Here is a 13,115-nt window from a genome sequence, read left to right as displayed (position 1 = left end):
TACTGGATGACACAGAGCGGGAGCCCCGGGCGCTCAGCAGAGGCCGGAGGGCAGGGGAGTGGTCCCAGGGTCCCAGGGAAGGGGGCTGTGGGCCTCAGCTTGACGGGCACTTGTGGGCGCAGTGAGGGTGCGGCAGGCAGGGGCAGGAGGCCTCCGGGAGCCCGGAGCTAGAGGGACCCACCCCCCCTTTTCTCCGCAGCCCCGGGGGGACTGGAGGCTGGTCGGCCAAGGGCTGCGAGCTGCTGGCGCGGAACCGGACCCACGTGACCTGCCAGTGCAGCCACACCGCCAGCTTCGCGGTGCTCATGGACGTCTCCCGGCGCGAGGTGGGCACCAAGGGCAGCCTGCCCGCCTGGCACGCGTGTCCAGGGCATTCGCCCTTTGGGGCGTCGAGCCTGGCCCCGCACCTGCCCCTCCAAGGCTGTGCCTCTCCTTCCGAGGGCTTTAAGCCTTTGAACCGAGCCACTGAGCTGGCCAGTCTGTTCGGTTCCGTAACGAAGCCCCCAGGGCTTCCACCGAGGCCTGGCTGTGCATTAAAGGAGCCGCCTGGACCCCCCTCAGCAGGGCCCCCGGCCTGTCAGGTGACCAGCTTCACCTCATGTTAAAGTTTAAGGAAGGAAAGTCGTCCGGCCGACGAAGGGAGTGTCTCCCTTCAGCCGCACACGCTGGCCCCAGAGGCCCCGAAGACAAAGGAGGCGGGTCCGCAGCCCCGGCCGCAGGCGCTACGTTTAGCCCCGGCATCCTCCGGCCTGGGGTGTGATGGATGGGCTGTGTGTGTGTGGGGGGGAGAGGGGGGCGGTGAGGTCAGCCTGGTGCCCGCGCTGGACTCCAGGAGCCCCTTTCCAGGCCTGGGTTTTGGTGGGGAGGCCCGGCCACCGTCCCCCCAGGGGCTCTCTGTGCCGCTGCCGGGTCTCTGTCACTCCTGGGAGGTGAGACAGCCGGACGGGCCTCCCGTGACAGGCGCCCGGAGCAGGTGGCACAGGGCCCGGCCTGGAGGGTCAGTCATTCAAGGTCTTTGTCCCCGGGATTGGGGGACCCCCCTCGCCAGGAAGCCAGGCAGTGCCCGGAGTGGACGGAGGCCCAGGACACTGGAATTTAAGGGGGCCCCAAAGCCAGAAGTCTCACTAGCCCCCCGGCCCCAGGGGAGTCCCAGGACCCCGGCCTCCAGGGGACCCTGGGTTGGCTGCAGGAGGAGAAACCCCAAAGCACTCGGCCTCCTGATCCCCGGCCAGTTCCAGCCCCGGTGTGCCCCGGGGGGCCCCTGCTCAGAAGTGTGGGTGCAGAACACTCCCAGGATTACGGGGGTGGGAGCTCCCTGCTCCCTGCAGGGTGCCAGCTCCCGGAGGTGGGTGGCGTCCTGCAAAGCCCAGGAGATGATGGCAGGCCTGGCTTTCGGGTAAACTGAGTCTACGTGGAGGTCCTGCCCAGGTCAGGGTTCGGGGGGCGGCCCGGGGCTGCCTGGGCAGCAGGGTGACGTGGCTCTTTCCTTCTCTTGTTATTTTATTGCGGCAAAAAGTACATAACACGAAGCTCACCATCCTAGTCGCACCGAAGGGAGCACAGGCCAGCATGCAGCACATTCGTGAACTGTTATGTGACCGTCACCCCATCTGCCCCCAAAACTTTAAAAAAATGCATTGACTGATTGATTGGTTTCAGAGAGGAAGGGAGAGAGAGAGAAACATCAATGAGGAGAGAGAATCACTGATCGGCTGCCTCCTGCACGCCCCACACTGGGGATCGAGCCCACAACCCGGGCCTGTGCCCCGACCGGAATCGAACCGTGACCTCCTGGTTCCTAGGTTGACGCGCAACCCCTGAGCCACGCCGGCCGGGCCCCGGAACTTTTTATCAGCCGAACTGTCCCTTCGGGTTTTGTTCTGGGTGTTTCCGCCCCGAGAGCCTCGCGCCGTCACGCTGGGTCCTGCCGGTCATCATCCCGCGTTGATGAGCCTCTGCTGTGAGGCTCCTGGCCCCGCGGCCCTGACGCCCCTCACCTCCGCCCGCAGCACGGGGAGGTCCTGCCCCTGAAGATCGTCACCTACGCTGCCGTGTCCCTGTCGCTGGCCGCGCTGCTGGTGGCCTTCGTCCTGCTGGCGCTGGTGCGGACGCTGCGCTCCAACCTGCACAGCACCCACCGCAACCTGATCGGCGCGCTCTTCCTCTCGCAGCTGGTCTTCGTGATCGGGGTCACCCAGACGGGAAACCCGGTGAGCCCCCGCTGCCCGCCCCCCGTCTTCCTTCTGCGGCCAGCGTTGCGCCATGGAGAGCCACGGCCGGGTCTGGTGTAGGAAGATGACCTTGGCCCCAGCGGGGAGGGGAGAGGCCAGAGGTCAGAGGTCAGAGGAGCAGCCAGGGCGTCGGCCTGAGCCCGCAGCGAGAAGGGCTGGAGCGGGGCGCTCAGGTCCCAGAGGGGACGCGTATAAGGGGCGCCAGGCAGCGGGATGCACGAGGCAGCATGGGAAGCACCCCTGCCTGAAGGGGACACGTGCCTGTGGGAACGCACAGGCCCCAGGGCAGGTGGAAGGGGCGAAGCTGGAACTCTGCCTGGCCGGGGCCACCTGCCCGCCTGAGCTCTTCCCCCTCGTCCGTTGCAAGCAGAGGGCCCCTCAGGACCCCGGGGCGGCCAGGCCCTCAGGAGGGCAGGTGGGCGACCCCGGGAGCACGAGGCCTGCACGGGGCCACCCGCCTGGCTTCAGGGGCTTTCGTAAACTCCCATTGGCCTCCCTGGGCGAGGGTGCTGACCGCCCGGTTCCCGGCAGGCCCGCGGCCTCGGGCTCATTAGCGTGTGGCCTCAGTTCTGTTTCCGGGAAAGGCAGTCCACTTAGTGCCGAAGGCTGATACGGAGGCCCATTAAGTGAGACACGGTGGCATTTCCAGCAGCTTCTTTAAAAGGTGGTTTTATGGGTTTGCCTTTCACACTGCTGGAGGCCCAGCCACAGCCTCCGCGCGGCCCCTTCCCGAAGCCCCCGTGGCTGCCCCGGGAGCAGGGGGGGGCACACACAGCCCGCTCACCCTCCCAGCAGCTGCCCCGGGAGCAGGGGGTGGGCACACACAGCCCGCTCACCCTCCCGGCAGCTGCCCCGAGGCCCTGCCCCTGCAGGCGGGCTCTCCCCGCGCTGACCGGCCGGCCTCTGAGGCAGGGCCTGTCCCGGTAACAACCGAAGGTGCTGGTTTCCTGCCGCCGGGGCCCTGCTCTGCCCTGTGCTGGACCAAACGCTCGTCTCCTGGGAGCACCGGGCTCTGCCCGCCTCCCGCCCCCAGGCTGGACCTCACACGGCACTGTCCGGCTGGGGGCCCTGTGCCTCGGGGAGCCCAGGCCTGCACCTGTAGGCACTCAGCCACTCTTGGGTGAATCTGATACAGAAACCAATGAACTGGACTTCCTTGTTCAGACCTACGGACCCTCACGTCTGCAGAGTGGCCGATTGGTCACTGCCCTTTCCGCCCTGTGCTGCTCCGGCCCTCAGCCCGGTGCCCAGGTGGGGCGGGCGGGCGCTGACCGCCCTCCCCCTCCCCCACCCCTCCCCGCAGTTCCTGTGCACGCTCATCGCCATCGCCCTGCACTACGTCTACATGAGCACCTTCGCCTGGACCTTCGTGGAGAGCCTGCACGTCTACCGCATGCTGACCGAGGTGCGCAACATCGACGCGGGGCCCATGCGCTTCTACTACGTCGTGGGCTGGGGCCTCCCGGCCGTCGTCACAGGTGAGGCCCCAGCGGGTGCCGCGCCCCGGAGCCTGGGGAGGCGCTGGCTGCTCCCCCTCCTGCAGCCGCCTGCCCGCCCGCCCGCCCAAGTGTTGTCTGCAGGGTCTCTGACGCGTCTTTACAAAAACAATGGTTTTGTGGGTTTGCTTTTCACACCCAAGGCAACAGGCCTGAACCCCTCCTCACCGCCAGCCAGGCTGGTGGTGGGCGTGGGGGGGACGGGAGGACCGGCCAGGCCACACCCGCTCCTGTCTCCTGAGCGAGGCCTGTGCCGACCCCTCTGCAGGGGCCCCTGGCTCTGCAGGGCCGTCCTCTCGTCTCCCTCAGCGGCCCCCCAGGTGGGCTCCTCGGGGGCGTGGGGCTTGCTCTGGCGCCTGGGCCTTGGCCCCTCCCAGCTGTTCCTCTTGGGCTCCTGGCCCTCATGCTGGGCCCGGGGCCGGTGGGTGGGGCTGGGCTAGTCCCGCTTATGGGTGCGCCTGCCCAGGCGGCTCTCCGGGGGCCCCTCCCGGGGTGTGGCCCTCACCCCGCTCTGATGTCCAGGACTCGCGGTGGGCCTGGACCCCCAGGGCTACGGAAACCCCGACTTCTGCTGGCTGTCCCTTCGAGACACCCTCATCTGGAGCTTTGTGGGGCCCATCGGGACGGTTATAATTGTGAGTACGGGGTGGGGAGGTCGCCACCCCGTGGAGACGGTTATAATTGTGAGTACGGGGTGGGGGGTCCTGGCGCATCCGGCAGGTGCTCGGTGATGGGGGCCACGTCCCGCCCCCTGACGGTGGCACTGAGCCGCCCTCCCCCTCTAGGGACGAAGGGGGCCAGAAGCTCCCCAAGGACGTGGGACGCTGGGGGGCCCTGGGCCAAAAGGGGTGTTGGGGCTCCTCTGAGCGGCCGCTGGGCAGGAAGGCTGGTCTCACGCCCAAGGCTGCTATGAAACACGCCGCGTCCTGCCCCCGGCGCCCAGACTCCGCGGCCTCCCGTCCTGCCACGCCTCCCGAGACACGGGCGACAGTGCTCAGCGTGTGTGCTTTTGAAGGTCCGTGTGACGTACGGGCGAGCGGCCACCTGACTGCGGTCTGCTTTTTCCAGGTCAATACAGTTATATTTGTTCTGTCTGCAAAAGTCTCCTGCCAGAGAAAGCACCATTATTATGAAAGGAAGGGCATCGTGTAAGCGGCCTCCCCTGGCGCGGGCGGGCGGGCAGTGGAGGGGGTGGGGGCCGGGAGGGAGGGAGGGAAGGAGGGAGGGCGGAGGCTGGCTGACCCTGCCCGCCCCCAGCGCCGTGCTGCGGTCCTCCTTCCTGCTGCTGCTGCTCGTGGGCGCCACCTGGCTGCTGGGGCTGCTGGCCGTGAACAGCGATGCGCTGGCCCTGCACTACCTCTTCGCCATCTCCAGCTGCTTGCAGGTGAGGCGCTGGCGGGTCGCCCTGGGCCCGCCCTGGCGAGGTCTGGTCACCGGCGCCGCTGCGTTCGCTCTGAAACGCCTCCACCCGAGTGGCCGGGGGGGGGGTCCCGGGAGGGCCTGGACCAGCGTCCGGCCGGGGCTGCGCTCGGGACAGACGGGCCGCACGAGGCGGAGGGTCCAGGGTGGCCCCGTGTGCTGGGGTCCCAGCGAGGCCTCGCCACGCACAGGCCTGCCGCCAAAAGGAGCCCTTGTCCCACACGGTGTGCCCAGAGCGTCCTGGGCCGTCCCTCGGGCCCCTGCCGGTGAGGGGCCGCCCCTGCTCAGCCAGTCAGGGCCCACTCTGCTCCCAGGGTGAACCCCACGTGCCCTGGGAGGCCTGTGGCCATGTACGGGCCACCCCAGGGGCTCCCCAGGAAGTGGGTTAATGGCATGAGGTGGGGGCTCCCGGTGCCCAGGGCTGTGGCCGGGATGGGCCCTGCGGTCCGCCTGCCGCTGCCCCACCGGCTCCCAGGAAAGCAGGGCCCCTGCGGGAGGCGAGCGGGGCCAGGGGGCGGCTCCGGGCTCCCCCCTCGGCCGGCGTTCCTGACCCGCGCCCCCTGCAGGGCCTCTGTGTGCTGCTGTTCCACTGCGTGCTCAACAGGGAGGTGCGGAAGCACCTGAAGGGGGTGCTCGCCGGGCGGAAGCCGCACCCGGACGACTCGGCCACCACGAGGGCCACCCTGCTGACGGTAGGAGGCGCCAGGGGCCCACGGGCCGGGGCCGGGCTGCATGCTCGCCAGGGTCCGTGTGGGGTCCGGCTCCGGCATTAGACGCAGCCCCGTGTCTCCGCATCCTCCCCAGAGGGGGCGCCACAGAGCCGCCCCTGGAGCATTGCCTCCGGCCTGACAGATGGCTGTCCCAGTCCCAGCCTGCGTTTCAAGGTCTCGGGGGACAGGGCCCGGCAGGCCAGCACCCCTGCCCAGAGCGGGGGCTGAGGGGGGGCATCCTCTGACCGCAGTGGGGACCGAGCCATGGGTGCGATGCTCCTGGCGCGGTGAGGCGCTGCCGGGGTGCCAGGTGCTGCTGGGTGCCGGGCGCTGTCGGGGTGCTGGGTGCTGGGGCGCTGCACCCCCTTGGTGCTCCTGTTCTCACAGCACCCTCCCCGCCCCCAGCGCTCCCTCAACTGCAACACCACCTGCAGCGAGGAGCCCCACGTGCTGCGCACGGCCCTGGGCGAGTCCACTGCCTCGCTGGACAGCGCCGGCAGGTCAGCCCAGCGCCCGTGTCCTGGGGGGGGGCAGCTCTGGGGGCAGACACGGGGGTCGCCTCCTCGCCCGAGCCTGTGCTGGGAGGCTGGGCCCTGTGCCTGCGGCTGCGTTGGGTGTCTCCCCGCCGCTGGGAGCCGGGGCAGAGCGCCTTCCCCGCCCCGGTGGCCGTCCTGGCGCATCCGGCAGGTGCTCGGTGATGGGGGCCACGTCCCGCCCCCTGACGGTGGCACTGAGCCGCCCTCCCCCTCTAGGGACGAAGGGGGCCAGAAGCTCAGCGTGTGCTCTGGGCCCGCGAGGAGCGGCCTCGGGGAGCCGGACACGTCCTTCCTCCCGAGGAACGGCAAGAAGCCCCCCGGTGAGTGCCCCCCACGGCCTCCTGTCCGCCACGGGGAGCTCTCGCTGCTCCTGCCGCCCCGCAACCCTCCCTCCGTCTGGGGAACGTGCAGCCTTGAGGGGGCCTGAGGCGGGGTCACAATCAGGGTCGAAGGGACCCCACGGCCTCCAGATGCCTCGCAGGAAGCCCGCCCCCCTGAGCCCGCCCTCCCGTCACCGCAGGCCCCGACTCGGACTCCGACAGCGAGCTGTCCCTGGACGAGCAGAGCAGCTCGTACGCCTCCTCACACTCGTCCGACAGCGAGGACGACAGGGTGGGGGCCCAGGACAAATGGGACCCGGCCCAGGGCCCTGTCCACAGCACCCCCAAAGGTGAGGGAGCAGCAGCAGGCCAGGCCTGTCCCCCAGAACACAGGCCCCCTCACCAGGCACCGAGTGCAGGCAAGGAAGGCCAGGACCCACGAAGCTGCCCCCACCGGCTGGGGGGTGGCCCGCAGAGGCCCCAGGGGTTGGGGTGCGGTCAGGACCTTGCCCGTCTGAGCCTGGAGGTCTGGGAGTGGTGGGTCGGGGCCACTTGGGACGCCCCCCCCCACCCCAGGAGGGACCATCAGAGCTTTTCGGGGGCGGGGCCTCCTTGCTGGCTGACGGCGCCCCTGTGCCCCAGGAGACCCTGCAGCCAACCACGTCCCTCCGGGCTGGCCCGACGGGAGCCTGGCCGGGAGCGACAGCGAGGAGCCGGGCGAGAAGCCGCCCCTGAAGGTGGAGACCAAGGTCAGCGTGGAGCTGCACCTGGACCAGCAGACCAACCACTGCCTGGAGCGGCTCCCGGACGGGGAGAGTGGGGGCCTGCCCAGGCCTGCGGGGGGCGCGCCCTGCACCCAGCCCCCTGAGCAGAGAAAAGGTGCCTCTGGGTGGCCAGGGCCCTTCTGCCCTGGAAGCCCCTGGTCCTGGGGGAGGGGCCTGAGGGTAGGGCCGGCTGGATGGGGGCGGAGCTGTGCTGGGGTGGGTGGGGCCTTTCAGGTGGGGCTGTGCCAGGCGGGGCGGGGCCTGTTGTGTGGGGCGGGTCCTGCGGAGGGGGTGGGTGGGGTGAGACAGAGGCAGGTCCTGGGCACAGAGTTGGCATCTGGCAGGCAGAGGTGTTCGTCTGGCCCCACCATCTGGGACTGAGACCCAAGGATGGAGGCCCAGCGCAGGGCTTCTCGGCTCCCCAGGACCGTCCTCCCGGGTCCCCTGCAGCCAGCAGGTCAGCCTGACCGTCCCCTTCCCACCCCACCTCCCAGGCATCTTGAAAAACAAAGCCACCTACCCGCCCCCACTGACGGAGAAGACCCTCCGGTCCCGGCTGCGGGAGAAGCTGGCTGAGTGCGAGCGGAGCCCCTCGTCCTCGCGCTCCTCCTCCCTGGGCTCCAGCGACGGGGTCCGCGGCCCCGACGGCACCATCACCGTCAAGACCCCGCGCCGGGAGCCAGGGCGCGAGCACCTCAACGGGGTGGCCATGAACGTGTGCGTGGGGAGTGCCCAGGCCCACGGCTCCGACTGCGAGTGAGTACAGCCCCTGCCCACCAGCCTGCCCTCTGTGCCTGCCCCAGGCGTGGTCAGGGCCCCAAGGGGGGGGGGGGGGCACAGAGGCCCAGGCGCTGGGGTGGGTGGCTCTGCGGGAGGGGAGCCAGGCGCAGTCAGGAGGCGCTGACCAGAGCTCAGACTTCCCTCCTGGGCGCTGCCCACTCAGGCCTGCGGGTCTGCATTAGCAGAAGCCTCGTCCGGCCCTGATGCTCCCACCTGCCCCGTGGCTGAGGGGACTGAGGCTCGGGGCGCCCAGCACAGAGGCGAGGGGGGAGCCTGGCTCCAGGCCACCTGCTGACGCCCCAGGGAGGCGCGGAGTGGGAGCGGGCCCTCCGGGGTGGCCTTCTGACCCTAACGAGCGGGCGCAGGTGCTCCCCTGCCCGTGCGCGGAGGGCCCGCCGCTGGGCCTGGCTCTGGGGTGGCCCTGGCTGTCGGGGATGCAGCCCCCGTCCCCGCTCCTGCCTCCTCCTGGGGTAGCTGTGTCCACACACGAGCTTGCAGTCCTCAGGGCCCCAGGGCACCCCCTGCCCCAGGTGGGGGTTCTGCCCCTCCCAACTGAGGACGCACCCCAGCGTCCTGGCTGATGCACTGCCTGCCGGTGGCTTCTTCCCTCGCGCAGAGGCAGTAACGAAACTTCAATTTGACCATCAGGAAACCGTGAGAGCCGTGTCCCCTCCACCGCGCGTCGGCACTGCGTCACGGCCTGGACTCGGAGCCCGAGGCCGCTGCCCTGGCCGGGAAGCAGGCCCTGGGCCCGAGGGACACAGCCCCGACCCGAAGCCTGGGCTGCCCAGGGCTCGGGGCTGTCCGACCCCATGACAGGTGCCAAAGGCCACAGGCACGAGGAGGCGTGGACTCCCGACCGCACAGCTGTTCCCTCAGATGCAGACGGAGCCAAAACCATGCCTGGCCTCACCTGGACGGGGCCGGCACAAGAGCCGGTAGGACCCGCCAGGCCAGGCTCGCCAGGGTGTGAGGACGCCGGGCACAGAGCGAGAACCAAGGTCCGGTCGCCATGTGGGCATCACCCCCGCAGCCCGGGCCCTGGCAACAGCAGGAACAGCCCTTGGCAGAGGCGCCCCCGCCTGGCAGATGCTCCCGTGCAGACACGGAACTGCGAGCAGCAGAGGCCTGTCTGCTGTGCACTGATGGGTCCTGGGAGCCCGTGGAGCGTCTCGCGCTGGAGTTTGTATGAGGAAGCGTGCGCAGGGGCACTAGAGCCTGGCGTGCGTGATGCACATCAGGGGCCAGGGTGCTGGGAAGTGGGAACGAGCCGCAGGCAGAGCTGAGCAGGGGCCTGGCAGTGTGCGCGCAGCCCGATCCTAGGCTCGCCGGCGCCTGTGTTGGAGAAGCGGGCCCTCGGCTCCCAGCGGCCTCGGCAGCCGTGTCTGAGCCGGGTGCTCTGGGCCTGGTCAGTGTGGAATGCAGGTGGCACCCGCCGAGGCCGCCACGCTGGGCCTTCCCTGGCCGTGCCCTCGGGAGGGCCCACTCTAGCCCTGCAGGGCCTCCCTGGCCCCCTCCCAGGGGCCTGGCTCTGGTCACCGTGGCGTTCCGGTGACGCGGAGGGCTGCGGCCTCCCGGGTGTCACTCATTCCTTCCTGCCAATTGTCTAGCTCTTAGCCTCCCAGGCTCTCCGGGAGGCCGGTGCCCCCCCCTCCCCCCGCCCCCCAGTCTAACCCATTACTTCATTTTGCTTCAATGGCCAATTGTGCGATGGACAAAGCACAGCCACCCTTTCAGCGGTTACCAGGCTGTTTTTTGGAAACTCACACCAGGGCCGGCCGTGGCTGAACACTGGGCAGTCGGCACAGCCTGGCCCGAGGCGCTGTGGCCCGAGGCCCGGGATTCTGCAGACACATTTCATTTCAGCGTTTCCTTTGTTCTTCCAATCAAGTGCCCAAAGAAGTGATCAGCACAGCTGCTCCGAGCAGGGAGACCAGATGACGTGGAAACCCAGGCCCGGGCAGGGGCCCCGTGCTGTCCCGGTGAGGAGGCGGCGAGGAGGCACAGGATTCAGATGTGAGCTGAGACCCCCGGGCCTGGTGCTGATGGGTGATGACTGTGCCTCGCGTGCGGCTGAAGATGCAGAGCGACGGGCCTGCGACACGGCGGCCGGGACGTGGGGGGAAGAGGGTTCCCATGTTGGAGTCTGAGCCGCCATTTCCCTGGTTCCGCTTCCTCTCCCACGACTGGTTGTGCCCCTTGGGGTGTAGTTTTTAATCTGATCAGAACTGTTACCAAAAAAGTCAGTTTTATGAAGACAGGAAAAATGGAAACCTATTTTTGTGACTTAAGACTTTATGGCAAAGATTAGACACTGGAGGGTTTTTTTAAAAACATGTATATTTATTGATGTTCAGGACACTGGGATTGCAGCACAGATGAGAAGCGTCTACAATAAATTAAGATTTCTGCGTTTGTACTCATGCTGTGCTGGCTCCCCCGTTCCCAAGGCAGTGGGGAGGGACAGGGCCTGGGCCGGAAGCTTGTTCTCCTTCAGGGGGACCTGAGATCTTTACGTGGGTGTCTCCCACGCGGCTGGGAAGCTCTCAGCCAGCACCGTGTGTGTGTCTGTGCGTGTGTGTCTCTGCACCAGTCTCTCCGGGGCTCCCGCCTCTGGGACTTCAGTGACGCGACTGTTAGACCTTGGACATTGTCCCTGGTCCCCGAGACTCTGCATTTGTCTTCACTCTTCTTTCTGATCGTTTCCAGTCACTGACATACAAGCCCACGCCTCCGCCTTCCCCACGAGGATGGTATTTCAGATGGTGTCATGGAGCCTCAGTCTGCACTCAGTCCCTTTCCCGGTCATTTCTCTGCTGAGAACGCGCGGCTCCCGTGCATTTCTGGTTTGCCTCTGCCTTGTGGAGTGTGGTTTTAACAGCTGCTGTAAGGAAGGTCTCTGAGCATCTGAGCGCCTGGGTCCTCCTGGCTGAAAGCTGGGTCTTTGGCGTGCTCCTGGCTCTCTGTCCGCTGGGTGGCCTCAGAGGGGCCCTAGCTGGACTCGGTGTCACCAACCTCCAGGTCCTGGGAAGAGCCTCTGGTCGGTGGACTTTCCACTTGTTTCCTGGGAAGAACCCGCAAGGTTCAGACACGTTTTCTCAGCCTCTGGGAGCAGTGGTGCTGTCGGTGTGGAGTTCAGGGCTCAGGCCTTCGATAGGCTGCTGGGGTCTGCTCCCCGCGCCCCCGCGGGGGTGAGCCAGCGTCGGTGCATGTGGACAATGAGGGGTCCTCTCTCCAGCTCACTCCTCTCTGGGACTTGCCGCACATGCTCACTCCCGGGGGCCCCGTCCAGAAAGATGGGTCTCCCCCCGAGGGCCAGCCACCTGCACTCACACTCCCACCCCACGGGCCACGCTCAGGGGAGTTAGAGCACAGGGAGAGCCAATCCCCCTCTTCACCTACAGGCGCCTCCCCCCCCCCCCCCCCGGCCTCTCGGGGAGGCCTCGCCCCCATGCTGGTCACACAGCCCCTAAGGGAACGCCCACAAGCACCCCAGCCCCGGAGGTGAAGTGTTGCTCCCCCATCCACCTGCTAACACTCAGTCCCAGTCCCAGCGGCGACCTCGAGCTAATGGAGCTCAGCCAGAAGCCATGCTGCCCGGGAAACCGCAGACGCGCTGAGCCCCTGGCAGGGGAGCAGGCCTGGTGGGGCAGCAGGCACTGTCCCCCCCTCCCCCGGGACAGACCGCACGCCACCAGCTGACAGGGCTGCTCTGGGACCAGAGGGAGCAGGACAAACACACGGCCCCGCGGGAACGCTGTGTGACTCGGGGATGAGCCCCGTGCAGGCCACTGACAGTGCGAACCTCCATCCGCTGCCGGCTGCCCGCTGCCCCCTCCCTCAGGTCACTGACACCTGGAGGGTCTGGGCTTTGGGCCTCCAGGTGAGGCGCAGGCGCAGTGCTAGGCTCTGTCCCCTGAGAAGACCCCAGAAGGATGGGGCAGGGCAACACACTCCCCCCTCAGCTCTGCACCGAATATCTCCCTCTTCCTCCCCTTGTGTGCGCAGCTGGGCGCCCTGTGGGCCAGAGGCAGGAGCAGCGGTCCTGCCCATCGTCTTCTGAAGGCCACCTGGGGGTGAGGCCTGGAGTCGAGGGCCCCCAGGGGCTTGGGCAGGGCTGGGGGAGAGGCGAGAGTCCCAGCCCTGCTCTTGGCCTGCTGGCACCCGCTGACGGCCCACAGCTGCTAAAGCTCTCAGCACTAACCAGCACCTCGGGGCACAGGTGAGGCAGGCCTGCCCAGCAGAGAGCAGGTGGCACTGCTGGCGGAGGCGGCCACGGGACCAACACCACTGAGGCTGGGTGACCGGGGCAGTGGCAGGCTTGTACCCTCCTTCTACTTCCTCCACTGCCAGCCCGGGGCTGGCGGACGCAGAGCTGCCCAGAGGTGGGGAGGGGACCGCCCCCAGCCGCCCTGGCCTGGCAGCCCTCCCTTCCGCTCCGTTTCTGCCTCCCTGAGGTCCCCGTGCACAGAGCAGGGTGGGCACTGCGGAGGCTCCCAGACGGGCCCGGCTCAGGCCTGTTCCCAGGGCGGTGAGTCAGGAAACCAGAGCCGGAGGCCGTGCTGCCCTTCAGGCCTCCATGTGGGGCCGACGGTCCCCAAGGCCAGGGGCCATGCCGGCCTGTCCAACCCCACTGCCCAGCACATGTGGAAAGTGATGCAAGCTGGGGCCTGCCCCCAGGTCCAGCCGCTGGAGCGATCACAGCTGGGGACAGCTGAGCCCTGCCCTCGCCAGCTGCCTGCCTCTCGCTGCCGAGAGGGCCCGTTCTCTCACGTGGAGCAGGGCAAGGGCTCCAGAGCCACAGGGCAGGCTGCTCGGCACCTCCCCACCCGGGAGACCCCTCTGGGGGAGGCCTGGTA

At 68.3% G+C, this 13,115-nt stretch overlaps 1 protein-coding gene across 5 annotated transcripts in view; it reads left to right on the top strand.

Moving 5' to 3' along the window:
• CELSR1 (cadherin EGF LAG seven-pass G-type receptor 1) overlaps positions 1-10,675 on the top strand; it is a 99,540-nt gene extending 88,865 nt beyond the window's left edge. For 2 of the 5 annotated variants that reach the window (XM_036301964.1, XM_036301968.1), the window contains 13 exons: positions 200-326; positions 2,010-2,210; positions 3,535-3,709; positions 4,250-4,362; positions 4,796-4,875; positions 4,985-5,111; positions 5,713-5,838; positions 6,262-6,356; positions 6,609-6,712; positions 6,913-7,062; positions 7,355-7,591; positions 7,971-8,232; positions 8,873-10,675. In XM_036301964.1, coding sequence (XP_036157857.1) covers positions 200-326; positions 2,010-2,210; positions 3,535-3,709; positions 4,250-4,362; positions 4,796-4,875; positions 4,985-5,111; positions 5,713-5,838; positions 6,262-6,356; positions 6,609-6,712; positions 6,913-7,062; positions 7,355-7,591; positions 7,971-8,232; positions 8,873-8,897 — 1,822 coding nt within the window. In that variant the 3' untranslated portion in view covers positions 8,898-10,675. The other 3 variants (XM_036301965.1, XM_036301966.1, XM_036301969.1) reach the window with 3 other exon arrangements.
• Positions 10,676-13,115: the final 2,440 nt, after the last annotated feature.

Source organism: Myotis myotis, unplaced genomic scaffold (assembly GCF_014108235.1).
Source record: "Myotis myotis isolate mMyoMyo1 unplaced genomic scaffold, mMyoMyo1.p scaffold_m19_p_3, whole genome shotgun sequence".
In the NCBI taxonomy this organism is placed as follows: domain Eukaryota; kingdom Metazoa; phylum Chordata; class Mammalia; order Chiroptera; family Vespertilionidae; genus Myotis; species Myotis myotis.
This window is presented reverse-complemented; position numbering and strand designations above follow the sequence as displayed.